Source organism: Rhincodon typus, chromosome 5 (genome assembly GCF_021869965.1).
Source record: "Rhincodon typus isolate 14 chromosome 5, sRhiTyp1.1, whole genome shotgun sequence".
NCBI classification, from domain to species: domain Eukaryota; kingdom Metazoa; phylum Chordata; class Chondrichthyes; order Orectolobiformes; family Rhincodontidae; genus Rhincodon; species Rhincodon typus.
This window is the reverse complement of record NC_063336.1, coordinates 81,239,553-81,252,337: the sequence shown is the minus strand read 5'-3', so window position 1 is coordinate 81,252,337 and position 12,785 is coordinate 81,239,553. Positions and strand designations below refer to the sequence as shown.

Below are 12,785 nucleotides of genomic sequence, written 5' to 3'. Positions count from 1 at the left end.
AGTGGGCATCAGAAGATATCTGTTTTGGTGTTCCCCCATGTTGTAGCAAGGCACATGTTGCACAGAGTAGTAGGAAACATTTGCAGAGAGAGTTAGGCAGTTTTTGACCTCAGTGTGTGGTAGTGATACAGCAGAAGAAAAGCTCAACAACTCACATGATAAAGGTTGGGAATCGAGGAGACTGTTCTGGGAGGAAGATCGCTTCCCCAGGGAAGCATGAGGACAGCAAGATCACAGGAATCATTGCTTCACTCTGGTGTTAGGCAGAAACACCATCAGCAGTTTAAGGCCCATTGAAAGCCTTGCTGTAGGGACTGTGAAAAAGTAACAACCCAGCACTTTTTTTGTTGTTTTGTATTAATGCTTTGATGCAACTGAGCTTCCAAGAGCAATTTAGAGGGCAACTGTTAGTGTGGGACTGGGATCTGATACAGACCACATGGGTACGGCCAACAGACTTCCTTCACGAAAGGACATTAATGAACTCTTGACAGTGCCGTCTTGCCCATTTTCAATCTGAAGAAACTGAGACTTGACAGGTAAGCTCTGATTGGTTAGGGTGCTGCCATGGAGATTGCAACTGGGATTGGCGAAATCCACGACCCTTACTTCCGTGATAAAGGTGCAGTATATAGACAAGTTCCTTATACCTACGTAGAATGGGGCCTTGTTTAGTTTGTAAGTTAACTGCTCCTGCTGCATCTCCGTGCTAATCTTGACCTAACCAATCGGTAGCCTCATCTCATGCTTTATAAATTGTTGTTCCTGTGTGCCAGTCCTGATGACTCCAAGACAATAAGTTGTGACATCATTAACATTCTTAAACTTACATTGGGATTTGTACATGTTCTCTGGATTAATCGACGAAGTCTCTGGTTTGTTATTCCACTAAGTTGACGACTGCATAAATATTGGAGTGACAAACTATTTAAACTAATTGGGTAGACACTTGAAATATAAAATCAACCAGCATTCATGAGTAGTGAAGGGAGGAAAGGATGATATTCTAAAAGAAAACAAATTGACAAGTCCGATACGGAATTAAGGACCAAAATCAAGTGGTTTATCCATAAATGAGAAAGCTCTGAATTAAAGGTGAGAGATAGTTTAGATGAGAAAATCTAAAGTTGTCATATATGTATTATTAAATGAATTGCAGTGTCCAGAAATTGAGAAACAAAATAGGGAAATGGAAGCACTCATTCTACAGGAAGACCAATTTTGAATGGCATCAACCTAACTGCAAACACGACTAGAATGAAAGATGAGCATATTTTGTTGAAGAAATAAATGAAATGTAATATTTTTACTACCAAATAACCTCAAACTTTTCCACATTCTTCCATCTGTTGTCTTGTCTGCCCACTTTGCTTCTTTGCAGCCTTTGTGTCCTTCTCGCAGCTTTATATTCCTACCAAACTTTGTGTGGTTGACAAACTTAAATATGTTACTCTCTGTCTCTATCTAAGCCATTTGTGAATAGTTGCGGGCCCAACACTGTTCCTTGCGGTCCAACGCTGCTTTCAGCCTGCCAAATTGAAGATGCCCTAGTTATCCATACTCTGTGCCTTCTGACAGCTAACCAATCCTCCATCTGAGTGAATGTATTCAGGTGTGAAACCTGAATAGGATAGGATAGAGTAAAACTACTCGAAATTAAACAAGGAACGTCAGATGCTGGAAAAATGCGAGGAAAACTGAGAATGTTGGAGAAATTCAGTGGGTCTGGCAGTGTTCTTCAAGATCAAAGGTGTGGCCATAGCTAACTGTGTGTGTCCCAACTATTTCTGTTTCTTTGTGGCATATGTGGAACACCGGTGGTTCAGTGGTTAGCACTGCTGCCTCTCAACGCCAATGACCTGGGTTTGATTCCACCCTCAGGTGACTGTCCGTGTAATATTGCACATTCTCCCTGTGTGTGTGTGTGTGTGTGTGTGTGTGTGTGGGTTTCCGCCAGGTGCTCCAGTTTCCTCCCACAGTCCAAAAATGTGCACATTAGATGGATTGGCCACGCTAAATTACCCATAGTGTTCAGGGATGTGTAGGTTAGGTGCATTAGCCACAGGAAATGCAGGGTTACAGGGATAGGGTAGGGTAGGGGAATGGATCTAGGTGGGATGCTCTTCAGAGGGTAGGTGTGGACTTGTTGGGCCAAATGGCCTGTTTCCACGCTGTAAGTATTCTATTCTATTCTTGTTTTAATCCTACTTGGACCCAACCCACATCTCTTTCTCCAGTATGTGGATGACATCCGTCTCTTGTTCAAAATTGGAAAATTTATCAGTTTTGCTTCTAATTTTCACCCTCTTATCACCTTTTCACCTGGCTCCTCTCTGACACCTCCCTTCCCTTCATCGACATCAGTTGCCATTTCTGGGTTAGGCTAGCCACTGATAACCACTTCAAGCCCACTGACTCCCACAGTTAACTGGACTGTACATCCTCGCAGTCTCTTTTCTGACTCCACTCTATTCGCCAAGTTTCTATGTCTCCATTGCATCTGTTCTGATGCTCCCACCTTCTACAAGGTGGTGTCAGAAATGTCTGTTTTTTTCCATATCTGAGGATTCCCCGCTTCCATGGTTGACAGGGCCCTTAGCCGACCCATTTTCCACACTTCTTTTCCTTCCCATAATACCAATAAATCCTCTGTCCTCCCTTTCTACCCTACTAACATCCACATTCAAAGGATCATAAACCGCCACCTCCAGCGGGATACCACCACCAGATACACATTCCCCTCCCCTCCCTTGTCAACATTTTACTGTGACTCTTAGCTCTGGGACACCCTGGTCCACTCCTCCTCCTCCTTCCAGCACTTCCTGACACCCTCACAGACCTGCCTGTTTACTTCCTCCCTCCTCTCTATCCAGGACTCCAGACACACCTTCCAGATGGATCAGCAATTTAACTATAATTCATCTAATCTAGTCCATTGTATTTGCTGCTTATGAAATAGTCTCCTCTGGGTGATTGCTTTGCAGATTGTAAAAATGACCTTGAGCTTACAGTTGCCTGTCACCACCATGTTCCCTGGCCAACATTTCTCTCTTGGGCCTGCTGCAGTGCTCCAGCAAGGCTTAATGCAAGCTGCAAGAACAGTATCTCCTTTTCTTTTTGGAGACCCTGCAGACCCTGCAATAATTTTAGAATCTGAGCAACACCTTCTATGTCCTTTACCCACCCCCACATCTCAGACCCTGTCATTACATGGGCTGTTTTCGGCACTCATTTTCATCTACTTATGGTCCCCATTATCAGTTTTTCTTTCTTCCTGGCGCATTAACATCCATTCCTTTGTCTGCCTAACTCTCGTTCTCCCTCTCTGTGGGTTCCATCTGCACTTATTCGCTCACCACTCCCTCCCTAAACCAACCCCTGCCCCACACAACTTCGCCTAGCCACTATCAGATCTAAAGAAGGGTCACCAGACTCGAAACATCAAATTTTCTTTCTACAGATTCTCTGTTTCTCTGTTTACTCAAGGTAAGTTGGGGGTGGGGTCCAGAACAAAGGAGTAATAACCTTAAGAATTAAGCCATTCATGGGTAATGGGGAAGGCCTATTGAATGTTGCTCAAATCTGTTGAGGCTGTGGGTCACCTGAAACTTTTAATGCTGTGATGATTTCTGTTTGGCAAAGATTATGGAACCAAATCAGGTAAATGGAGTTAAGGTACAAATCATCCACGATCTAACTGAATGGTGAAACAGACTTGAGGGCCTGAACAGATCTAGGCTCTCGTGTTTGTAATTGAAAAGACGAGACTTGTGTGCTTTTCAGAACTTGTGATTGGGTTGTTTCATTGACATGAAGAGACAAATTGTGCTACTTGTAAATTTTTGCTGTGCATTGATTAATTTGGCTTTGCTGTTTATTTGTGAATGGAATCTCACTACAAAATTACCTCTTTTCTGCAGATTGCGTCAAGATCGCTGCCTGTTGTACAATCAGACGAGCGACTCCAGCCTCTGCTGAACCACCTCAGGTAATAATTCCTCCTCTCGCAGTTTAAATGCAGTTGTAAACCAAACATAATCCTACATTGATGAGGATCTCATCACTATGATGTGCTGCATACAAGATCTAGGCTATAATGCCACAGTTGAATGCGTTGCCTGCAAGATTACAGTACTTTGCTTCAGTATATGTTTTTATTAACATAAACATAATATTTATCAGATGTTTCAACAGGAATGCACACTCAGAAGAACATTTGTTTGACTAACAAGATTGCAGTCACTTTAAAATGGCACAAGCTGTCTTGCACCAAGTTTATTATTGTCGTTGGTTATAGTGCATTGAATACAGTGTATCATATGGAAAATTTTAAATTATGGAAGAAACATTGCTTTGCTTTTATGATCACTTCTGAGGTCTGTCGTAACTGTCATATGGTATAGCAGAAAGCAATGCTGGTTATTGTATTAATAAGCTCACTTGTTCAATGTAGCATTTCAAGCTCCAGATTTAGGTGTTGCTGAGCTAGCTGATTGGTTGCACAACATGAAAGATATTGAGTTGCTACCTTGATTTTACATTGACCCATGGTCAGAAATTTAGAAGCATGTTGATCAAAAAAGGGAAATTATACAGGTATGTTTTCATTTCAATTGAGGATGTTGTTACGGCGAAAATGCACAGCAGTCCCTGCTGCTCTTTTGACTGCCGGCTATAACCTTCATCTGCACCTCTTGCAGTTAGTGGGAGGAAATCAGTGTTACAACCTTAAGTGACCAAGATGTCTATCAGTTCAGTTGCTTCTGGGCACCACCCCCCACCCTTGCTCTCATCGTGTATCTTTCATTAGTTTCTTGTGGATCTCCCCTCTTATCCTGTCGCGACTTTTTGATTATATGTCACAACTCCTGTGCTCTCCGCTAACCTGATCACCTAAGCCTCCCCTCTCTTTTAAACTTGCCAGTATCATCCAGCACCTCAAGTAAACTGTCTGTGGTCCCTGTATCCTTGCAAACTTGCACTCCATCTCCAACTCACACTCCATCTCCAATTCATATTCGTTTCCTAAGCTTTTGATTATGTTGCTGCCAGATCCATGCTCATCTTTGCCTTACCTCCAAGTATACTGTGTCTCTGTGCTCTCATTTCCACCTCTGCCACAATGCTGAAATGGGCTGAATCAAAGGTGTGAATGACATCTTAGGTAAGCAATGATGTATTGTTGCTTCTAGACCTGCCTGCAGCTTTGGACATAGCTCACCACGGTATCTCCACCAACTTCCCCCTCCTGATAGCCCCTGGCTCTCATCTAAATGTTGTTTTTTCTGTATCATATACTGAAGACAGGTTCCACATGTAGGTTGATAACATCCAACCAGGTACCAACATTATCTCTCCAAACCTGTTGCCGGCAACCCCGTTTCATAGTCATTCTTGCTCCAGCCTCCGCCATTTTGTGAGACTGCCTGTTCACTTCTAATCAATCACCGTTTCCTTGAATTAGCTATTTGGAAGTCCAAAGCCATTGTCCTTGACACTGCCTCAAACTCTCGTAATGCTGTTTTTATCCATCCAAGGCTGACCAGCCTCTGTGTAACATCAGCATCCTAACTAACCCAGAGCTGAGTTGATTCCTCCATCACCCTACCCATCAACAGGAGTGAGTACCTCCACCTTGTTTATTGCTGTGCCTTTGTTTAACTATTGCTGCATTCTACATTGCTGCTGTTCTTCCTTTTTCAATTAAGTTTTCTCCAGTGTTCTGCTAGTGTGCTAGTACTAATTGTGATAACCAAGTTAGGTTTGCTACTAAATGATTTTTCCAAAATAAGATCCACGTATTTGCTTTAACCAGCTGAACCAAACAATAATCTTGCATTATTTCAACAAATCTTTCAGCTGCATTTTCCACCACATTAGACAGTAAACCTGTAGTACCGAATTCACGGAAAATTGGACTGCCTGTACAGAGATCTTGTGTTTCAGAGGCTTTTATAAAATGTGTTTCCATAGTAACTCCTTGTATTCCAGTGCCTGACCTGAAGAATCTGTAAATTTATCAATAACTAATAGCTCAACTGCCTGAGAAAGTGGAAAAAAAATGACAAAGCTGCTACCCAGCTGCAGTGTCACATCCTTTATCAGTGCTTCAGAGCTTTTTTCAGGCATGCTGACCAGCATTGTGACGTACTGCTGTAAAGCTTCCACTTTGAAAATGGTAGAATGTATTGTTGGTGCTTACATTTTGTAAACTACGATGTTATTCTATGTGTGGTTGTGGAGTGCCTATTGAATATAGTCTTGAAGTATTAGACTGAACAAGTTGGATGGTGCTCTGTTTGCTTAGCCATACATGCTGTGCCTGTTACCTTAGGTACACAGAAAAGCAATTTACATTGAATGCCAAATACAAAACAGGCCATTCAGCCAATTAGTCTGTGCCAATAATTATCCTCAATGCAACCCCCTCCCTCCCCTGATCTCTCACTCTTGGCATAATTTGTTACTTTCTCCTCTGTGGGCTTATCTAGCTTCCACTTCATATGCCTTTCACTTAACTATTCCTTGTTCCCAATCTTCATAACTCTCTGGCAAAGACATTTCTCCTGAATTATCTGCTGAATTTATTGGTGATTGAATTTATTAGTGACTGCCTTATATTTATGACCCTACAATTTGATTTCCCTCACAAGCAGCAACATCTCTATATGTTTCATACCAAATCTCTTCCTAGTCTTAAATTTACCTTCCTTGTTGTCATGTTGGGATCTGTGCTTCAGCTTCTTCATATTGGTATTTTTTCCATGTACTAACATAGATCACTTCCTGCTTCATTATGCTCTATTTACATTTTAAATGAAAAATGCATTGATTTTTGAATTGAAAAGCAAAACATTCTCTTAATTTTGCATTACTATCTAGTGTTTCTTCATTTTGGCCATTTAATATTTGTAGTTCAGATGGAATTTACACCCCTTAAGAATTTACTGCTTGTTTGCATGATTGATGTAGGTCATAGTATTGTTATTACAGACCTCATCAACAATCTGATGGGAGATGGAGTGGTGTTACTCCCAAGGTAAGACTTCTAAACGTATCTGTCTCCCTAAAGAGATGTTAACGAAATCAATGCAACAAGACTTGAAAGCAAGATAGCAGGCAAACTGTTCAGTTTTAGAACGGCAATGCTTGCAAGGACGAAAAATATTCTCTTCCTAAACCAGATTCTCATATTTGTCCTGATGGAAAAGGAAGCCTTGCATTTATATAGCCTCCTTTGGCAACCTTGGTTTCCTAAAGTGTTTTACAGCCAATGAGGTACTTTTTGAGATATAGTCAGCATTGTACTGTAGAAAACGCAGCTAATTTTCAGCGACCATGTTTCCATAAACAGTAATGTAGCAACAATCAGATAATCTGTGTTTTTTTTCAATGATGTTGGCTTAGGGATAAGTATTGGCCAAATGCTGGGACAAATTCCACCACCCCCACACCACCTACTCATTATAGTCTCATGGCATCTTTTGCATCAACCTGGGAGGACAGATGGGGTCCTATTTTCATGTTTACTTTAACTCAGTCCCTCGGTGCTGCACTAGGAAAGTCAGCTTGGATATGAAAGTTCAATGAAAATTCAAGAGGAAGTCTAGTAAGTAAATTGAAGCTGGGATCAATGTTCACTTTCAGTTTATGAACAAAACTCTAGCTAAATTTGCTAGATGGAAGAATGATGTAGGTATATAAATCAGGGAAGTGGACTGTGATATCCTTGAACAAATTAGCATTGAGAGAGAAGCAAAGTTAGCAGTTTTAGCAAACTTAAAATTAGATGAATCCCTGGGCCCAGATAACATATCCCAGGCTGCTATAGGAGGCAAGGAAGGAGATTGCAGGGGCTCTGAAATTAATTTTCAAATCTTCTCTGCATACAGGAGAGGTGCTAGAGGATTGGAGGATAGTCAATATGGCTCCATTGTTCAAGAAGGGTGATAAGGATAAACAGGGAACAAAAATAACAGATGCATGGGGACTTCAGTGTCTGCAAGTTTCCCTCCCAACTGCATGCCATCCTGACTTGGAGCTACATCAGCATTTCTTCACATTCACTGGGTCGAAATCCTGGAACTCCCTCCCTAAAAGCACTGTAGGTGGAGCCACCCTTCAAGGACTGTAGGAGTTCAAGAAGCAGCTCACCACCACCTTGGAGATTGGTAATAAATGTTGGCCTAGCCAGCAAAGACCCCATCCCATGAACAAATAATGAAAAAAATTAGCCCATGAATGTTTTGTTTTGGGACACCAATGCTCAAGTGTTTCAGCAAGTCAAGTTCTATCCTGTTCTTCCACCACCCAACCCCTCCCCCCACCTTCAATATTAATTTTGAGCTGAGTGTTGTTTATATTCTAGCCACATTCTAGAACTATTCCATGCTCAGTTTTTTTTTTGACGTGTTTGAAAATCTCTGGCATTTATTTCAGGAAGAGAATACCTTTATGGAATATACAGAAATTTATAAACACCAAAAGATATGTAGAACAGAGCTTAAAATTATCTTTGGAGAAAATTGTTAACCTTTAAGAGATAAAACAGGGTAGTATTTTAAATAATATGTTTTTATTTCTGAGGTAACTGAATTATTTTCTTCCATAATTGGAAGAATTCTGCCCAGCTTGGAAGGAAGATCTAAGTTGTTATGTGTTTCCCTTTGAGGGTTGCTAATCCCCCAGTTCTTTAACGCAAGTTCTATTTGCAATGTTTATACTACGTGTTCTCTGACGACCTTTTATCTGAGATGTATACCATCTTGGCCTGGTGACTTGGTCAACTTCGAGTGTAACTTGATAATTTCCCTTCAAATATTTATCACCAGTTGTGGTCTTCCAAGTCCTCCTTAGTGGCTCTTATAATGTGCACTTTCAACTTCCTCTAGGTGCTGGCTCGGTAAGGTTAGTATAGATTTCTTTCCGACTCCTGCACTTGAATGGAAAATTTCAGCTGATACTACATTGAAAAGCAGATAAATCTGCCGTACTTGAGTGAAGTGAAACCAGGGCCTTCTGTGCCATTTCCAGCAGCTCAGGTTGACGTTGCAACCGCATGACACAATTTAGATCATTAAACCGTCATGACCAGGTCCAGAAGTTAATCAAAAATGAAGTATTTGTTGACATTTATATGCAGAGGAACAGAATATTGGGGAGTAGAGCTCATGCTTCAGCTATACAAAGCTCTGGGTAGACCACACCTTGAGCAGTTGTTGGCACTACGCCTGAGGAAGGATATATTGATTTTAGAAGAAGTACAACATAAGATTATCAGAATGATACCAGACTCTAAGGATAACATGAAAAGAAGAGATCAAACAAACTAATGTTCTCTTCCCTGGAATTTGATCATAGTTTTCAAGATGTTAATGGGAACAGGCATGGTAGATCAGGGAATTTTTTTTAGCTGGGGTGCCTAGGACTTGGGACATGCCTTCTAAATTGGATCCGCAGAATACCAGAATTAAAGTAGGAAACATTTCTACATACAATGGTGATCGAGTTCGGAACTCTGTTCCACAAATGGCACTTGTTCCATTGATTAATTGTAAATTTTAAATCTGATCTTGATGGATTTTTGTCATTTCTAGAACTGACTATTCAGGTGCATTCCAGGCTGGTTTCCCATTTTCCATCCTATATTCATTTGCAGTTGTTGAAACTTTGTTGCCCAATATTTACTCGCTCCCATCTCATTCTCCCATCACTCCTGAACTGCATTGACTCTGAGGCTGATAATGCCTCACTTTTAAAATTCACATCCCTGTTTCAAACCTGCTGTGGCCTAGATCCTCCATATTTCTATGCCCTTCTCCAGCAATACAAGTTTTTAGTGTGCTCTTACCATTCTAGCTTCTTGCACTCCCCCGTTTTAACTAATTTACTGTTGCCATGCCTGTAGCTGTCTAAGAAGCCTGGAATTCTTTCCTTGACCATTCTGCGTCTCCACCTCCCTCTTCTTTTAAGGAGCATCTTAAAAAAGCAACCTCCTAACAGCAGCTGCTTTCTGAAAAAGTCGCAACAAAGATTATAATCTGAAATTATTAAACTCAGTATCAAGAGGTGGTTTTCCTCTAGCTCCCCATGAGTTTCACCTGAACACCGTAAAAAGAGATACAAGTGGGAGTGCAGGAAGTGCAGAATTGAAATGGCAGGTATCTGGAAGCTCATGATCACCCTTAATCACATGTTCTGAAAAGTGTTTGGTCTCTCTGCTGGACAGGAGGCTGCACTGTGAGCAGCATAGTCAATATATTAAATTGAAAGAGGTACAGGTCAATCAACTTTTAATTTCAGATTTCTAGCAGACAATATTTTTTATCTGCTTGAAATACTTCTGGGGAGAGCTAATTTTGAATTTGGCAAGAATTAAACGCATAATACTGGCATAAAAAGGCAGATCTTTAAATTATACATTTGTGTTTTAATGCATCTTGGTGAATAGTTTAATACTTGCAGCTAACTGGGACTTGCTTCAAATTGACAGGGGAAAGTAATTAAAGGATTTTTGTCTCAACTGTAAGTGTGTGGTGAGACTCTGAAATGCCTTCATATCAACAGGATTTGCTTGTGTTGTTTCTAGTGCCTTAGATTCAAATGATTAAATCTGATTAAAAGAGACACTTTTTAGCTAGCAATCTGAATCTATCATATCATATTCCTTTCATGATGAGAGCAACAAGCCAAAGAGTGCAAGCAACACAGCATGAGGGCAACTTTTTGCACTTCTGTGGGCATTCTTGCTTCCTTGTTCCAAGAAAATCTGAGAAGTTGCGAGCTCTTGAGTAAATTGCTTTGTGGTAGCTGTAGAATAAAGCAGCCAGGGTGTTCATTATTTCCAGCGGCAGCTGCTAAGGTCAAGGAATTGTTGCCTTCTGTTGCTCATGACTACTTTGGAAGCAATCTTATTAGTTAGTCTGTATGGTTGTTGGGACTGCTAAAGGGAATCAAAATCAGACATCCAAACCTTTTGATGCTTAACATTGCCCATAAAATTACAAGAAGAGCTATGCGAGGGGCAGTCTGAGAATTGTAATAAAGTGTGCTATGCTAAAAGGACAGCTACCAGGGTACCAAAGCAGCAATGTATGTCAAATTAACTCCATAAGACAGAGTGAGACTGGTGCAAGTGAAGTTGAATGAACTTTTTGCATTGGTTTGATTTTGATTTTAAAAATAATGTGGATGTGCATATGAAATTTTAAAATGCACTGACCGAGGTCATGTTTTGTTCCCTCTACTTAACATTGGAAAGTGTTAATGTAAATATTTCGTAACAGGCAGCTTGAAATTGAGTACCAAAGAAGAATCATGGTGACGCCTGCGTAATAAGTGTGGTTGTCTGTTTGAGGAAGATATGGTCATGTGGATCAATTCAGGATATGTTGTGAATTAATTAACACTGGAACACATTTTCCTTATTCACTGGGAAGGATAATGCTGGTGTCTTAAGAAAGTTGGCATGTAGTCATCAAATGCTGGTTCTATGCCTTTTTTTTGGTGGGGGGGCATTCAAGAGCAGCATGTATGTGGGTAGTTTGTAATTACAGTGAGGGATCATTGATGCCTTTCATGCCGCTTTGTTTTCCTTGTGCTGTTGATGTAGTTACAGTATCTCATCCTGAATGGGAAAAGAAAGGATATCATCAGTCTTTCTTGTCTGTAAACTGATTTAATGGTAGCTGAGCAAAATGTGACATTAGTCTCAAAAAGCACAAGGGAATCTTTCAGCACTTTGCAGCACTTGGCTTAAAAAATCTGTGATGGTGGTAGTGGGCCTTCATGACTTAAAGTAGCTGAAAGTGTAAACCAAATGTTTGATTTGTACATATCAAGTGATAGTCTATTAATCCTACAGTCTGATTAAAATGGATAGCTGCTTTGTTTACCTTGAATAGCATTTGTCATATCTTGGCGTTGTGCTCTCTTAATTTATGATCTTCCTGCGCATTTTTGTTCAAATTTTCAGTCTATGGTGGCATGACCTCTCTCTTCTTAACTTCCTTGCACTGTTTCAAAGAACTTTCTTCTGTGGAAGTATCCTGAACATCGCCAGTGTTATTGGTACTATTGTTCATGTTTTGGACGCTTCGACCAGTTTATATATTAAAAACTCTTTACCGAAGTGCTCTTGTCAGTGAGGTGCACAAAGGTACACAATTTGGTTTGTGGTTCAACTTTATTTTTATTAACAAAATATTCCTTATTAAAAACACCATGTGAGCAGTTCCCAAATTCCCATGATATTTACTTATTATCCAGCTCTATTTATCTGAGAAAGGATATTAACTATAACGATCCATGTGTTTGAGCTGGGCCATTAGAATATCTTTACTCCCTGACATAGGGCTGACTCTCTTCCATGAAGATGGGTCTGTTGGATCCGGGAGGATGTTCTCGCTCTCGTGCTCACTTGCTCTTGCACTTGCCCTCTCTCTTCCCCTCTCCTTGCGCTGTTCCCCCCCCTCCACCTCCAATGGGCCAGACGATGTCTTCGATGAAGGGGTAGGTTCCGGGAATCTGTATTTATTGCCTTCACTCCGGACCTTGCTGAATGTTCTGTGGCCATTGTCCAATGGGGCCGTGAGCAGGGTTCAAAGCATCCATTGGGGTTGTGCCAACACCCTTCACTGTTGCCATATAAAGTGCATTTCCTTAGGCACTGACTGGAAGTCAGGACATCAGAACTCCAATATGCAATTCTTGGGCTGGTTGTAATCTTTGTGACAGTGGCTCAGTGGTTAGCACTGCTGCCTCCCAGTACCAGGGACCCGGGTTTG

The 12,785-nt window shown here is 40.9% G+C and overlaps 1 protein-coding gene across 2 annotated transcripts in view; it reads left to right on the top strand.

The window, feature by feature from the left end:
* Positions 1–12,785, top strand: part of prim2 (DNA primase subunit 2) — a 166,070-nt gene that overhangs the window by 112,443 nt on the left and 40,842 nt on the right. For both annotated transcript variants that reach the window (XM_048596997.1, XM_048596998.1), the window contains exon 7: positions 3,921–3,988. In XM_048596997.1, the coding sequence (XP_048452954.1) occupies positions 3,921–3,988 (68 nt within the window). The remainder of the gene's footprint in view (positions 1–3,920; positions 3,989–12,785) is intronic.